Source organism: Oncorhynchus tshawytscha, linkage group LG15 (assembly GCF_018296145.1).
Source record: "Oncorhynchus tshawytscha isolate Ot180627B linkage group LG15, Otsh_v2.0, whole genome shotgun sequence".
Classification (NCBI taxonomy): domain Eukaryota; kingdom Metazoa; phylum Chordata; class Actinopteri; order Salmoniformes; family Salmonidae; genus Oncorhynchus; species Oncorhynchus tshawytscha.
Window position 1 is genome coordinate 24,334,582 of NC_056443.1, and position 15,776 is coordinate 24,350,357.

At 44.5% G+C, this 15,776-nt stretch overlaps 1 protein-coding gene across 1 annotated transcript; it reads right to left on the reverse strand.

The window, feature by feature from the left end:
- Positions 1 to 470: 470 nt before the first annotated feature.
- LOC112214696 (myozenin-2-like) lies at positions 471 to 10,958 on the reverse strand. The gene is made up of 6 exons (XM_042298360.1): positions 10,734 to 10,958; positions 9,503 to 9,586; positions 8,455 to 8,621; positions 6,485 to 6,590; positions 4,081 to 4,267; positions 471 to 1,104 (listed from the first exon to the last, which is right to left on the reverse strand). Exons 2-6 carry the CDS (start codon positions 9,582 to 9,584, stop codon positions 864 to 866), a joined length of 783 nt encoding a protein of 260 aa, XP_042154294.1. The 5' UTR covers positions 9,585 to 9,586; positions 10,734 to 10,958; the 3' UTR covers positions 471 to 863.
- Positions 10,959 to 15,776: the final 4,818 nt, after the last annotated feature.

A 15,776-nucleotide genomic window follows, 5' to 3' on the forward strand; every position in this document is an offset into this window, starting at 1 on the left:
CTCGAAGCTGAAAAAGACCCAGTCGTCCATGGCTTGCATACACACCAGAAATGTCACCCATGGAGCATGTTTGGGATGCTCTGGATCTATGTGTACCCGCCAATATCTAGCAACTTCACACAGCCATTGAAGAGGAGTGGGACAGCATTCCACAGGCCACAATCAACAGCCTGATCAACTCTATGCAAAGAGATTTGTTGTGCTGCATGAGGCAAATGGTGGTCACCAGATACTGTCTGGTTTTCTGATCCACGACCCTACTTGTTTTTTAAGGTATCTGTGACCAACAAGCATATCTGTATGCTTCCCGGTCATGTGAAATCCATAGATCAGGACCTAATTTATTTATTTCATTTGACTGATTTCAGTATATGAACTGTAACTCAGTATAAAAAAATGTGTCTCAATCACAAGGGATACTGTATATGCTGATGTAATTCAGCAGGAAAAAATGCAATTCAATTGTAAACTGAAATTATAACATTGTGCTTTACATCATTTTATTTAGCTCAAAAACAACTAATACAGTAATCAAATGTCATCAGGCAGATTCATTATATCTTATACACATCAATGTGCAGTATGTAAATATCCTATACTGTATTTAGTAACTGTAGCTAGTGTAAACTAGCTGGTTTACTTACTTCAAGTGCAGTTTGGAGATAGGCAGAACACCTTGGGCATGGGCAGATCAGTTAATCAGAGAAACTTGCATTTTTCGCCACAAAAAAGTAGCTAACTAACCCTAATCAGGCAATCAAAAATGCCTCCTTCCCTGACCCTATTCTGACCCTAACCCAGCGGAAGGATTTTTGGGTAGCAAACCAAGCAGCATCTCAGAAGATTGAGCAACTGCCAGAAGTTCAAAGGTCATCGGACTCTGGGATAAACATGGGATCCAGGTGCATTTTGGGGAGGATGACGGGGGTGCTGGCCCCCGCCCAGCCGCAGGCCACCCTATTGAATGTGGGCCTCTGCACCGCAGGCTCCCCCTGGAGCTCTGGGTACAGCTCCGGCATGGTGTTGTGTTCCACGTCGGGGGCCTTGAACAATGGGGCCGGTATGGTGGACTTGCCGCCGAAGCCGCCAAACGGGGTAGCCACTCTGGAGATGGATAGAGGATTGACAATGTTAATATTAGCCTTGCACTACTAACAAGGCAGAGGGGAAGTGACACATTGACTAAGTCATCAAAGAGTCTAAGCCTCTGGCTGGAGGACATGTTCTGTTGACATGGTAAGGGATGTATGGTAAGAGATGTATGGTGTATCTGTTGACGATGTTGTGAGTCAGATAAAGGAATGTACAGTATGTCAGTGGACACTTCATCCGCTACCAAAGTGTAAAAGCAAGTTTACATTTCTATACATTTCTGCCTAGTAGACATAGAGAATGTTGTGTAGAAAACCAACTGTTCGAAACACTACTTGTTTCTTGCAAGGGTAAAGCATCATCTTTTTATTTAAGGAGATCTGAGTATCAAAACTCCTTAATGTATATATTTTTGGAGGGTCAGGACAGAGTTAGAAACAAGATTCGGGGGATAGACCTAGGAGGAAGAACAGTAAGGAAAGGCACAGCCAGTCAGGGAAAGGGGGGGCACCTAGTCAGTTGCAAAACTGAATACATTCAATGGAAATGTGTCTTCCTCATTGAACCCAACCCCTCTGAATCAAAAAGGTGCGGGGGCCAGCCATAATGGACATCCACGTCAGCCGTGCCCGGGGAGCAGTTGTTGGGGGTTAACTGCCTTGCTCAATGGCAGAACAGCATTTCTTCCCCCACCGTGCTGGCTCTGGAATTCGAACCAGCGATCTTCTGGCTCTTAAACTTTGGGAACCCTTGGCCTAGCGGTTTTCACTCAATCCCCCCCTTGCAGCATTGGGGAACATTCCACACCCCACGTCTATTTCTATGGGCACAAGCACTGTTCATGACACAAACTGTCCAACCCCTCTTGTTGATGGAGAGAACAGTTTGCAGGTTTAAAGTGTATTTCCTGCAATTCTACACATTTTGTCATGGGGTGCAGAGAACAAAGAGCAGTTTTTAAAGTACATTTTCTTGCAATTCTATACATTTTACCATGCCATGTGATATTTCAGTGACTCGAACATTGCTACAAAATCTATGGGCCAAAGAACCTAGCTAAAAAAACGTGGGCTAGTTTATCTGGACATTTCTGAGAAGTTATAAATACCTCTCTGAGGTATGCAATGACTGACATGACAAGAGGAAACTGATGATGCACTACCCAATTCCAAAATTGCACTCTACTATTACAACGTTCTCAAGTAAGTTGAAAGAAGAACTGAGTTCATTAAAAAATGTAATTAAATGTACCAGTCAAATGTTTGGACACATCTACTCATTCTAAGATTTTTCTTTGTTTTTTACTATTTCCTATATTGTAGAATAATAGTGAAGACATCCAAACTATGAAATAACACATATGGAATCCTGTTTTGTAACCAAAAAAGTGTTAAACAAATTAAATATATTGTAGATTCTTCAAAGTAGCCACGCTTTGCCATGATGACTACTTTGCACTCTTGGCATTCTCTCAACCAGCTTCAATGCTTTTCCAACCGTCTTGAAGGAGTTCCCATATACGCTGAGTACTTGTTGGCTGCTTTTCCTTCACTCTGCGGTCCATCTCATCCCAAACCATCTCAATTGGATTGAGGTCGGGTGATTGTGGAGGCCAGGTCATCTGATGCATTACGCCATCACTCTCCTTGGCCAGATAGCCCTTACACAGCCTGGATGTGTGTTTTGGGACATTTTCCTGTTGAAAAACAAATGATAGTCCCACTAAGCGCACACCAGATGGGATTGCATATCGCTGCAGATTTCTGTGGTAGTGTGCCTTAAATCACAGACAGCGTCACCAGCAAAGCACCGTCACACCACCTCCTCCATGCTTCATGATGGGAACCACACATGCGGAGATCATCCGTTCACCTACTCTGTGTCTCACAAAGACACGGCGGTTTGAACCAAAAATCTTACATTTGGACTCATCAGACCGAAGGACAGATTTCCATCGGTAAAATGTCCATTGTTCGTGTTTCTTGGCCCAAGCAAGTGTCTTCTTCTTATTTGGTGTCCTTTAGTAGTTGTTTCTTTGCAGCAATTTGACCATGAAGGCCTGATTTCACACAGTCTCCTCTGAACAGTTGATGTTGAGATGTGTCTATTACTTGAACTCTGCAGCCAAAATAAATGCTTCAATCTGAGGTGCATTTAACTTTAACTTATCCTCTGCAGCGGAGGTAACTCTGGGTCTTCCTATCCTGTGGTGGACCTCATGAGAGCCAGTTTCATCATAGAGCTTGATTGCTTTTGCGACTGCACAAATTTGACGGATTGACTGACCTTCATGTCTTAAAGTAATGATGGACTGTCATTTCTTTTTGCTTCTTCGAGCTGTTCTTTCCATAATATAGACTTAGTCCAATTTGGTAAAAGACCATCTTCTGTATACCACCCCTACCTTGTCACAACACATCTGATTGACTCAAACACATTAAGATGGAAAGAAATTCCACAAATTACCTTTTAACAAGCCACACCTGGTAATTTAAATGCATTCCAAGTGACTACCTCCCATGAAGCTGGTTGAGAGAATGCCAAGATTGTGCAAAGCTGTCATCAAGGCAAAGGGTGGCTACTTTGAAGAATCTCAAATATAAAATATATTATGATTTAACACTTTTTTTTTGGTTACTAAATGATTCCATTTGTGTTATTTCGTCGTTTTGATGTCTTCACTATTATTCTATAATGTAGAAAATTATTTTTAAAAATAAAGAAGAATCCTTGCATGAGTAGGTGTGTCCAAACTTTTGAATGGTACTGTATGTATTTATAAAAATAAAAAATTTGGGGGGGCCCCACAGTTTGGGAACCACTGCGCTAGGCTACCTGCTGCCCTCAGTCAGCTGAGCGAAGGCTTGAACCTGGGGGTATAATTTGTCTAGAGTCGGGAGCATTACTACTGCACCAGCCTCCGGCATGGCAAGTACTGTACTATTTCAGCCAAGGTATGGTCCAGGACAGGTCCATCATCAGTCATACCTGTTGAAGCTCTTGTACCCTGGTCCTTCAGGCTTGGCCTCTAGCTCTGCCAGGTGGTTGACAAGGCTATCGGCCAGGGAGGGGTCGCTGTGGTAGATGGCCTGGTCCCAGGGGGAGTGGTAGGACTTGGGGAGGCATGTGCTGTTGAACTTCTCTGGTTCCATTTGTTTTAGAGGTCCACCATAACCTGGGCAAAAGAGGGGGAGAGAGAATCTGGTGTAAGGGCCCTGTGACTCCATTCGGTACAGTTTGTCAAAGCGGTAGAAGAAGTTGAGAGCGGGAGAGGAAGAATCAGAGGGAGAGCTAGACATAGAAATAAGGAAGAGGAGGCAGTGAGAAACTGCATAACAGAGAGATGGTGTAATGATTTACAATGCCATTTGAGGAATCTATCAGGTCATATACAGTACTCTCAAGCTGAATTTTTTGTCTTGCACAAACCTCAATATAAACAAAGTGCAGCAATGTATGGGTTCTCCCTGTATGGTCCAAAATATGGTTAAGTTTCACAGTGAACCAACATGAAGGACATTTTACTCTGTGGTGTAAGGGTGACAGGGAAGGCCTATCCAAATAAGTATCCTTCAAAACTAGTGTTCTTCGCCAGGGGCGCCTTGCAAACACGTGTTACGTAACGTAGAGTGTTGCTGTGTCACGTCCAACCCTCTTACAACTAACAAAATATTCGGAGTTTGTTTTATCAAAAGAGGAAATGAGAAAGACCAAACATTGTCTCCTCAGGGGAGTTCTGCTGTTTTTTTTTTGAGAAACTTCCTTCACAAACGCAAACCACAAGATCTACTTGGGGCCACGGAGAAGTGTTCACGAGCATGGCTGCACATTTGGCTGCTCCAATGTGTTGTGGGAAATGTACTGTGACTGCCGCACTGCAGGAAACACTGGGGGTTGGGAAGATGAAAGGGAGATCACTGTATTAATGACATGGGGTTAAGGCATGGTAGATATAGACAACAAGACTAGAGACAAAGTTTTGACTGCATGTTTTGAAGCATTGTTCCAAATGTGAAGCATTGTTCCAAATGTTCTCACGTTCGCGTCATGATCTCGAGCCAGTCCGTCAGACCCACACTACCAGAGGGATAAGATATTTGGGTAGCACTTGACATTACAGCAATGAATAAAGTGCTACCATGGTGATAACATTGTAGTATTACATATCTATTACCACTGTATTACCATAATATTAGCCCTTTTGCCACTCTGTAATGTAAAGGGCTATCGATACGGGTATATCAGTGGAGTAACATTTCAACACGAGTCTGATTGCGGTGCAGTGATTTATTCGGTAGCCAGCATTTCCTTGCTTCCCTTCCCTATTCACACTATTCAACAAGCCATTAGACACCCAAAAGTGAAACATCTGGGTTCATCTCTTGGCTAATTTAAGAGTCATTGTGTGACATCCGATACCCTTTGACCCCAATTCTCGGCTACTGTTATCGCTGTGTCCACGGACTTCTCCTCCCACTCAAGGTGGTGGCGTAGTCGTATGTTCCCAAAATAGCATCACAAACTGTCTCCATGTGCTCATCGGCTTAACTGGTGTCCATATTATGTTGACGGTGCTGGATCAGGAGGTTGAGCGTGATCCGAGCGCCATTCTCTTCCTGATGGTTCTCAGAGGATAGCGAGTGGTGGACACAGGAAATACTCTGCGCATTTCCTGTGGAGGAAACTTGACTGTTATCAAACTATCCCCAAGGTCGCCCATAAAAAGTGAGGGAAGGGAAGGGGGAGAATGGATAGATACAGAGAGTGAGGGAGAGATCCACAGAGAAAGATAGAGAGGGGGGAGAAGGAGAAGGAATGCTCCTGCCCTGGAGCCGGAAGATTCCACTCAAGAATAATGTTTTCCCCCACGAAGACGCCTAAGTACAAAAAAATGCAATGGAATTAATAAAATGCCAAAACAATGAAGACTATCGCCACGCTGTAGCTAAACATTTCATAGTTTGTTAAATCCAGCTGGACCAACACCTATTTTATCCATACACTTACCTCATGTGAATAAAGGAGTAAACGTTACTAGCACCAAAAGTTCTACCATAGAGCAAGATGTAGCTATGACCATATTACTTAATAAAAGTAAAATCCTGTCTAGTGGGTAAGGGGCTAGGGTTACTTTCTTGAAAGGACATAAGGCCAGGGATATTCTCACCGGGCTGCGTAATTTTTAATTTGGCCTAAGGTTTTGAGCTCTGTGCCCGATGCAGGTGTCCAATAAATGTTTTCAACTGGCCAAGGCTTGATGACTTCAATGTCACCGGCTCACCCGTGCTAGTATAAATCATGCTAATGACTCCACTGACATCCAGGTTAATGAGTCGTAGGGGTCATGGGGTCATGAATTTAGAGCAGAGGTTGTCGCATTAGCAGCACCCACCTGGTGCAATGTTGTCTGGGTTGGGGGTGTTGCTCGGATCAGGCGTGTTCGTGGTTGTTTTAGACTGTTCCACTCCCAAGCTGTTGCTTTCTGTGGTTTCTTGACTCTGCGTTTGAAGAGTTACACCATTCCAAGGAGAAGGTGAGAGGGAGGGAAAAGGCAAGGACAGAGACAGTTTAGAGCAAAGGTCAGAGATATAGAGGGGTTAAGAAAGAGTAAGTGAGATTGGGAGAACGATGGAGAGTTCAGTGACTGTCTTATGTAGAGCCAGTAACATAAGGAGCATTGTTTTCCCATGTATGAATATCCTGTGCTGTGGTCCACAGTGGGTAACTTTCATCCTCCCCAGTGATATTTGTACTAATTTATGCCAGGACTTCCTCAGGAAATGTTGACAACTTGAAATAAATTCCCCTTTGCCCCAAAAGGTAAACAAACGGGGACTGCAAGATCAAACTATTTTCATTTAGAGTTTTAATAATTTCATTAGATTCAGTGTCCAATATATTCCAAACAACCTTAAAATGTACAGGTGATTGACAAAATAAAGGAAACACCAGTATATAGTGTCTTAATGGAGTGTTTGGCCACCACGAGCCAAAACAGCTTCAATGCGCCTTGTCATAGAGTTCCAGACACTTGCAGAATCTATTGGATTCTTCCATGAGAAATGACTTCATTTGGTGAGGGTGGAGGAAAACACTATCTCTGGCACTGCTCCAGAATCTCCCATACGTTTTCAATTGGGTTGAGATCTAGTGACTAAGACTTACACACACACACACGACCCACCCTTTAAACCCTCTATGCTCATCTGAGACCCCTCTTTCAAAGTCACTGAGATATCTTCTTCTAGCCATGGTAGACAAAATAATGGGCGACTGGGAATGTTATTCATGACTCTAAACATGATGGGATGTTAATTGATAAATTTACTCAGAAACCACATCTGTGGGGAAGCACCTGATTTCAATATACTTTGTATCCCTCATTTACTCAAGTGTTTCCTTTATTTCGGCAGTTGCCTGGATGTGTGTGTGTGTGTGTGTGTGTGTGTGTGTGTGTTTACAGGCTCAAACAACTAGGTATCAGAGGAAGTGTCCTGGATGTGACTTCTAAATGGAAAGAAACAGATTGGACTCTCTGTTTCAATTAGTTTGGTAAAGTATATTGGGAAATGTCCCTGTATGGTCTGAGTAGCATAGTAGCCGCTAGGGCCTACAGTAGCCGCTAGGGCCTACAGTAGCCGCTAGGGCCTACAGTAGCCGCTAGGGCCTAAAGTAGCCGCTAGGGCCTAAGTGGCCTAAATTGCCGGGACGAAAAGATGAAGACTTGGCACACTGCCCATCCAAACACAAAGCTTGTAAACAGGACTTTTAACTTATGCCCGAATCTCATAGCTATTATGCAAGTACAAGGCCTTATCCAGAAACAACCCCCTATCCGTTACCCCCTATCCGTCACCCCCTATCCGTTACTCTAGCCGTTAGGCTGTTTCTGCAATGTGTCCGAGTCTTGAGCAGCAGTAAGGCTGCAGTCTGATAATCATCTCAAGCGCTTATGTGTTTCATCAGGAAATTAGGTATAGTGTTCGTCAAGTGTCTGTTGCCGTTCTCCTCCTCGTCAGTGTATAGGCAACTATAGGATTGGGAAGAATGAATCACTAGATGACAGTCTCCTACAGTACAAGATAAGCTCTTCGAACGCTATTGATAATGGTTTGAATGAACCGAATGGAAACTCTGTGATGAGCCTTCTTTAAATCTCTCATCACAATCGTGTAGAGCTCCAAAACAAATGCTAATGGTATCGGTTATCTCCCTCATCGCTCATTTTCCCATAAATGTTCATGTTGAAACAGCAACTTTGTTCCAGTTTTTTGATTGTCGTTGTAGTATCCAGAGTTTTTCATCTAGCTAGCGTTCACATTCTAGCGTGTACTGTACATGGAAGGGGTTTGTGTTGCTTACATTGATCTGTGTGTTGGTTACATTCTGGATGCTCTCGAAGGTGTATTTTTCAGAGCGCCTCTTGCGCTTTTCAAAGAGGAGGGAGCCCCTGTTGGAGGCCAGAGACAGCTCCTCCAGCATCACATCCTTAGGGACACTCATCTTCTTCCCCAGGTCCATCTCTGCATCTGGAAGAGACACAACAGCTCTGAGAAAGTAGGGATGGTGTGTATGGGGAAAGGTGGGTGGTGATGTGTGTGTGTGTTGTGTCATTCTGTACCTCAGCTGTGCATGCCCTTGTTATGGTTTTATCTGTGTTTGGCTGAGCTAGTGTCCCACACGTCCTTACTTTTTAATGACCCTATTATGCATACAGTCTGTAGTCTGTCAGAGTAAGTTATGCTCGTTATACTGACAATATTCACATTTGTCTATTTACATTCTACTGATTTACCTTTCACTGTAAACATATTCCCATTACCCATCTCGCTGACTTAATATATTGTATGCTGTCAATAATACAATACATTTTTAATAATCTTTCTGTGTCAGACAGCCTCTCATGTTGGCCCCCTTGTTTGTGATTAGCAGTGAAATCCCCCCTCATAATCAAATGAGCCAAAAGCAAACCAGCCTGACAGAATATCCCTCAGCTGTCAGTGGCCCTCAGGCTCTCCCTCTCTCTCTCTCCCCAATGAGCCATGCAGTTGTCCCCTCCCAGAAATAGCTTGTTCAAAGGACAACGACAAAGGGATTGATTACATTGAGTAATAAAAAAACTTCACATTTGCTTATTTATATCCAAGGCCGCAGACCGGTTCAATGGTGCTGCTTGGAAACCAGTAGTGAACTAGATGATACCCCGTTACAGAGTCTGTATAGATTGAGTGAGAGAGAGAGAGAGAGAGAGAGTGCGTGTTTGTCTTTGTTTACAGGCACACACACATGTATTTGTCTGTACTGTATGACTGCAGTTAAATTGTTCATGTGTGTCCATGTGTTTTTTTTACATTAGAAATGAATGAAGGGAGGCAGCGGGGGGAGAGAGAGGCCACGTGTCGTACCATACCTTCAGGACCCTGTACCTCCCTACAGATGGCTGCAGCTTGCATCTTCCTCTCGTTGGTCGTCATGGTAGAGAACTGCGACATCCCTGCCCCCGGGGAAACAATATCACAAGGGACAGCATGTGACGGCACGCCTTGTGCCGTAGCAACTAGCTTAACAAACCAAAGGAAGCAATGCCGCGCAGCACAGTAAGGCATGCTATCCTCACCAACATTACACTCCCTCTGCCACGAACAAACACCCACCGCAGCAGGTACAATTTATTGGTAGTGCTGAAAGGGCAAAGTTAACACATCCCTTTTAAATAACCCTGAGCCGTTAAACGCCAAGCACATGCTCGGCAGACATGACACTCACTCGGTGGTGAAGCGAGAATCAATATGCTTGGGATCACCCTTTTGGGTTGAGAAAGGACTTGGGTATGGGACGGGCAATGTCACAGCAAGCATGTGTGACGGTTGACAAGATGTGGGAAAAGCAACAGTCCACATCATACCATTGTGTTCCTTGGTCTAGATGTACGATGCACCATCTTGTTTTCATTTGAAATCCACATAAAAATCTGTATCCGTATGAATAGCTGCTCATTCAGTAAGTCATTCGGTAAACATCATTTAGGTAAAGACAACAGCAGAGTAACGTGCAGAGAAATCAAAGTACTTGTCTTGTCTATTCACTTGGCCTGAGGGCCATTCCTATACGACAATCTGACCATTTTAATTAAAGCATTCTTAGCTCTAGCGTCGCTAGTGTCACCTCCAGAGAGGTCAATAAACGTCCAAAGAAGTTCTCACTGTTAGTTCATACGCTCTTTAAATCTATTTGTATCCACTGTTGAAAAAGTGTCAAGTTTGAGGGAATAGCACCAAAAACACTATGTATGGAGAACTTGGAAATATTGTGAAAAATATTGCTTGACATCATCGTGCATTATGACATTCATCACCCTACAGTAAGCCATTTACATATCAGGCTGCATTAAGTCTTATGAGGGATCATATAGTAGACATACTACGTGTGTACCTTACATCAAGTTGTCCTACATTGACAAGACATGGGGATGCAAGAGAAAAACTGTTCGATTGGACAATACTACAGCTCTGTCAATCATAACGCCTGGACTATTGAAAGTCCCAAACAAGCTTGAAACATCAATGTCACCCTGTGGTATCACCCAGCAAAACATATAGGCACAGCACCTAGGAAGTGACCCTATGCCTATGACACCTTACCTGTGTGTAGGTCCCTTTTAGGGGCGTCTCAGCATGTGCCTGTATCCTTACGGAAGCTAGGAAGACGTGGGGCGAGGAGGTCAGACTGGGTGGGGCGACCTGCGCGGGTCCTTGCACTCCCCTGTGCTGAAGACTTAACGGGGGTGAGTGAGAAGGAGGGGGAGGTGAGGGGGCTTGGTAGCTGGCTGGATGAGTGACTGGCTGTGTGGGTGTCAGTGTGTGTCCTAGTTATTGGGCATGTTTGAGTGGTAAGGCTAAAGCAACCCGACTATGTGAAGGACCGAGGAGTGAAGTCAAGGTAGGTGAAACTAGACAGCCGAAAGTCGGACACTAAGGCTCAGATCGACATGGCAGAATCAAAATAAACATCTCCAACCCCCATATCATACACTCACAAACTGAAATCATATGTGTGTACATTGTACAATCAATTAGTGAGAGGGAGCCTCAAATATGAAATCCATTTACACTGTATACAGTATTTCCAATGTAGCCTGCTATATTTGAATTGCGGCAAAGTTGGTTCCGGTTTCAGTCACGTCTTTGGTCATGTTCCCGTGGGTCAAACAAAAGACCCTAATGATTGGTTGGCAGTAGAGCCTTCCTTCCACAATGCAGGTGACGGCTGCAGGATGAAGTTGGTGAAGGGCAACTGCAGAAACTTGCAGTCATCTTCGTGACCTTTTAATCACGTGATTTTCATGTTGTCGACATGTAGGCAGGCGCATGTCGGCCAATTTTTATCTCTATAATGCAACACACTTCGAAAGGCGGTGACCAACAATGGTCACTGACTAGACAAAAGTGATCCGCTCGAACACGCCCAATGGTATGTGGTTCGGGCGGTGGGGGGCTAAATATAGCGGCTACCACTCCCCTTCCCTCCCTCTCGCTCGTGGCTCAGTGTCTGTACAGAAGCTTAGGCTGGGTGCAGGGGTTGCTGCCGAGCTAGCTCCTGCCTAGCCACTACTCCCCCCCCCCCTTTCTGACACCATACCATCTCCCATAGTTCCCTTGGTCTGATGGGCAAGGACATGTTGGAAAGTGTGTGTGGCTGGGGTTGTAAATACCCCTCTCCCTCCAGTAGAGCCAAGGACAAAACCCTTATATTACCAATCCTTATCACATATCTGTAGCGTAGACCTCAACGGCCTGTTCAGGGAGCTGAAATGATTGGATATGTATCTGCTATAAACTCTTCCTAAGCTGCTGAAAGGAACCGTTTTGGTATTGGACCCTAGGTGGCAGTAGAGTTAATTGAGAGGTGGGGTTTTATATTTCCGGTGCACCAAATGCATCAACGACTATGGGACTACCAATAGTTTAGTTACCAGGACCTAACTGCACCCAGCCTTGTCATTTTGGAACTTTGTAGGCTTTTTGAATGGTCTTCAATTAGCTATAACTTCGTGAAAGGCAGAAGTAAATTCATCCACAAGCACGAATTAGATTATATAAACCTTAAAGGGGCAATCTGCAGTTGCTGCATACATTTTTGGACCTATAAAGTAATTTATATATAAAGTTACCCATTGATTGTTAAAGAATTATAAATGCCTTATGACCTTAGTTCCACCGTCATACCCCATCATAAACCAAAATATAAGCTTGGTTTACTCCAATGTTTATACACAAACACTGTATAGCTTCAAAAACATGCTTAAAACTATAACTTTAATGTATTGGATGGTCAGTCCTTGCATCCATGGCTCTGTCTATGAATTTGATAGTGGTTTCATTTCTCCAGGCCATCCCTCATCTTTACACCAAAACAGAAACCGAGGATGTTGAGGAGTTTGTTGAACAACATTCACAGTTCTTCACTACTTCTATCCTATTCTAGTCTATCCAACTCAATTGCTGACTGTTGCGTTATGCTACTTTGTGGCATCAAACTTGGAGATTGAAGCATCATCACATGCTGACAGTGGGACAGGACTGCTCTTTTGTTCTAATGCTGCACCACTCTCCATAGCACAGCTGCTGTAGACCCCCTGCCATTATGTAACTGTCTCCTAGGCAACAAGTCCCCCTAACAAACCCTACCCAATGGCTATGGAGCGTGTGACTCGGAGGGACTAAACATCAAGCATAGTGCTGCACACATGGCTAGTAAAATGGCGATTTTTGCATTAGTTATTACTTTATTTGCTCAGAATGTATGTGCAATAATTTGACGCTAAAATAGCAACTATATGCCGAGGGAATTCACGTGTGTTATAATAATAATAATAAATTCCATTAGCGGTCAAGTACCATACAAGATACACAAAATAATAAAGGTGACGAGGACAGAACAATAGAACTTGAAACAAACATATAAGACCAACAAATGACACCACAACGTAGAAAGTATTATGTGAAAGCCAGTTTGAAGAAGTGATTCTTAAGCTCAGACTTAAAGGACGTGGTGGTCTGGGGCAGGCGGAGGTGGGGGGGACTGCAAGGAGTCTTTTGATCATTTGACTAGAGTGACCCTGAAGGCTGTTCACTTGAGGTATTGGATACCATAGGCATTGAGGGGTATTGACGACTAACAGGAGGCTTCAATTTTTTCTAATTTGGATGGGTAGCCTGTGGAGAGAGGCTAGAATGGGTGGGATGTAGGCAGATCTCCGTGTTCCTGTGAGGACACTGGCAGCGCTGTTCTGCACAAGCTGCAGCCCGTGGATGCTTTTTTAGGGGAGGGCATTGCAGTAATAGAGTCGGGAGGTGACTCGGGAGTTGACCATCTTTTCCAGATCAGGTTTGGAGAGAGCAGGATAAAGCTGGGTGATGTTTCTCCGGTGAAATAAATATTTTTTGCAGACAGATTTTGTGGTCAGAGAAAATGAGGGAGGAATCCAGTAACACCCCCAATGTTGCAGACCTAGGAGGACAGTGGGATGGAGTGGCTGCCAAAGGTAAGAGTGGTGATGGGACTGGTTTTGGTGTGATGGGGAGTGCCGATGAGGATTGCTTCTGTTTTAGTATTGTTGTGTTGCAGGAGGTTGTTTGACATCCAGGCCTTTATGTCATCTAGACAGCTTGTGAGGGTGTTAATCGAAGAGAGGGAATCCAGGGTTTGGTTTTATGTAGATCTGTGTGTCATCAACATATTGTGTGCGGTTTGAAAGGTATGAGGTGAACCAGTTATGGGTGGTACTGTCGAGACCTATGTATTCCTTCAGTCAACCCAGGAGGATGCTGTGGTCAAACTGTGTTGAAGGCAGCACAGCTGTGGACATGCCACCACAAGCAAAAACCAAGGCGACACTAAGCGAACTGACAGCAAGAATCCTCTCACCCGGAAGCAGTCAGTTTCCCAGAAGCAAGCCCGTTTAAAATAAAACTTCTCAAAATATCACCAACACGTATCCTGGCCCACAAGACGATCCGGCATGCTTGACCATGTATACACAAACATCTGTGATGATAACAAAGCCATCCCCCGACCCCACTTCAGCCAACAGATCACATCTCTCTGTTCCTACAAGCAGCAACTCAAGAAGGATCCACCAACACAGAGAATAGTGTGGCACTGGACAGAGGAAGCAGTTTCAATGCTGCAAGATTGTTTTGAGAACATTCTGATTGGAATATGTTCAGAGTCATCCACCCAGGACTCGTCATCAACATTGAGGAATATACATTGTCAGTGTATAGTAAATTAGGAAATGTGTTGATGATGTTGTACCCATAATAAAAATTTGGACATACCCCAGCCAAAAATCCTGGATATACTGATATCCGTACAATGCTGAGAGCCTGTACTGCAGAATTGAATGTAAGCAGAACGAACACCGATGACTCTGTGTCGCGCAACACATACAAGCTAAGCCGGTACGAGCTCCGCAAAACCATTAGGGAGGCAAAAATATAGACTCATATAGACTCAAACTTGAGTTGATGTATGACAACTCAGACTTGCGTCGCATATGGCTAGGATTACAGACTATCACTGACTGACAAAGCCTACCTCCTAGATGAGTTTAACACATTCTATACTCGCTTCGAGGCAAACAATACCGAGCCATCCAGAAAGACTTCGCTGTTCTGGACTACCAGGCTCTTTTTCTGTCCGAAGCTGACGTGAGAACTTCAGTGAACACTCACAAAGCCACCAGCCCAGATGGCATCCCTGGCCGTGTCCTCAGAGTGTGTGCTGACGAGCTGGCAGGCATCTTTTCAGACACTTTCAACTTCTCCCTGTCCCAGGTGGTGGTCCCCACCTGCTTTAAGGAGACCACCATCATCCCAGTCCCCAAGAAAAACAAGGTGGCATGCCAGGCACACTGGACCCACTCCAATTTGCCTACCGCTTCAACAGATTCATGGAAGATGCCATTTCCTTTGCTATTCACATGGCCGCAACACATCTGGGAAAGGGGAACACCCATGTGAGAATGCTGTTCATTGACTACAGTTCAGCATTCAACACTATTGTTCCCTCCAAGCTCAACACCAAGCTCAGAGCTGTGGGTCTTGACACCATCCTCCGCAACTGGATCTTGAATCTTAACACAGAGGCCCCACAGGGGTATGTCCTTAGTTTTCTGCTGTCCTCCCTGTTCACCAACGACTGCATGGCTTTGCACGACACCAAGTCCGTCATCAAGTTTTTCTCACAAAACCATGGTTGTAGGCCTGATAACCAACAAAGACAAGTCAGCCTATAGGGAGGAGGTAAGTGAACTCGCATTGTGGTGTCAAGACAGGAACCTCTCCCTCAACGTCAGCAAAACAAAGGAGTTGATTGTTGACTTCAGGAAGCAGACGAGGGAACATGCCCAGATCCACATCAAGGGGACTGCAGTAGAGAGTCAACAGTTGTAAGTTCCTCGACATCCACATCGCTGAAGACTTGTGCATTGTGGCCTGGTAAGGGAATTTCTCAGTCCCCGTCACAAGGCCCTAAAGCGGGTGGTGAAGATGGCCCAGTACGTCACTGGGACTGTGCTCCCACCCATCCAGGACATCTACTCGAAGTGATTCCTGAGGAAGGCACACAGCATCATCAAGGACCCCACACACCCCAGCCACGAGCTGTTCTCTCCCTTACCG

Coding starts and splice junctions, on each gene's coding strand:
- LOC112214696 (XM_042298360.1), bottom strand. CDS start 9,584: ATGTCGCAGTTCTCTACCATGACGACCAACGAGAGGAAGATGCAAGCT. Junction 8,622..9,502: donor GGAGGTACAGGGTCCTGAAG/GTATGGTACGAC, acceptor TGTCTCTTCCAG/ATGCAGAGATGGACCTGGGG. Junction 1,105..4,080: donor GGGTACAAGAGCTTCAACAG/GTATGACTGATG, acceptor ATCCATCTCCAG/AGTGGCTACCCCGTTTGGCG.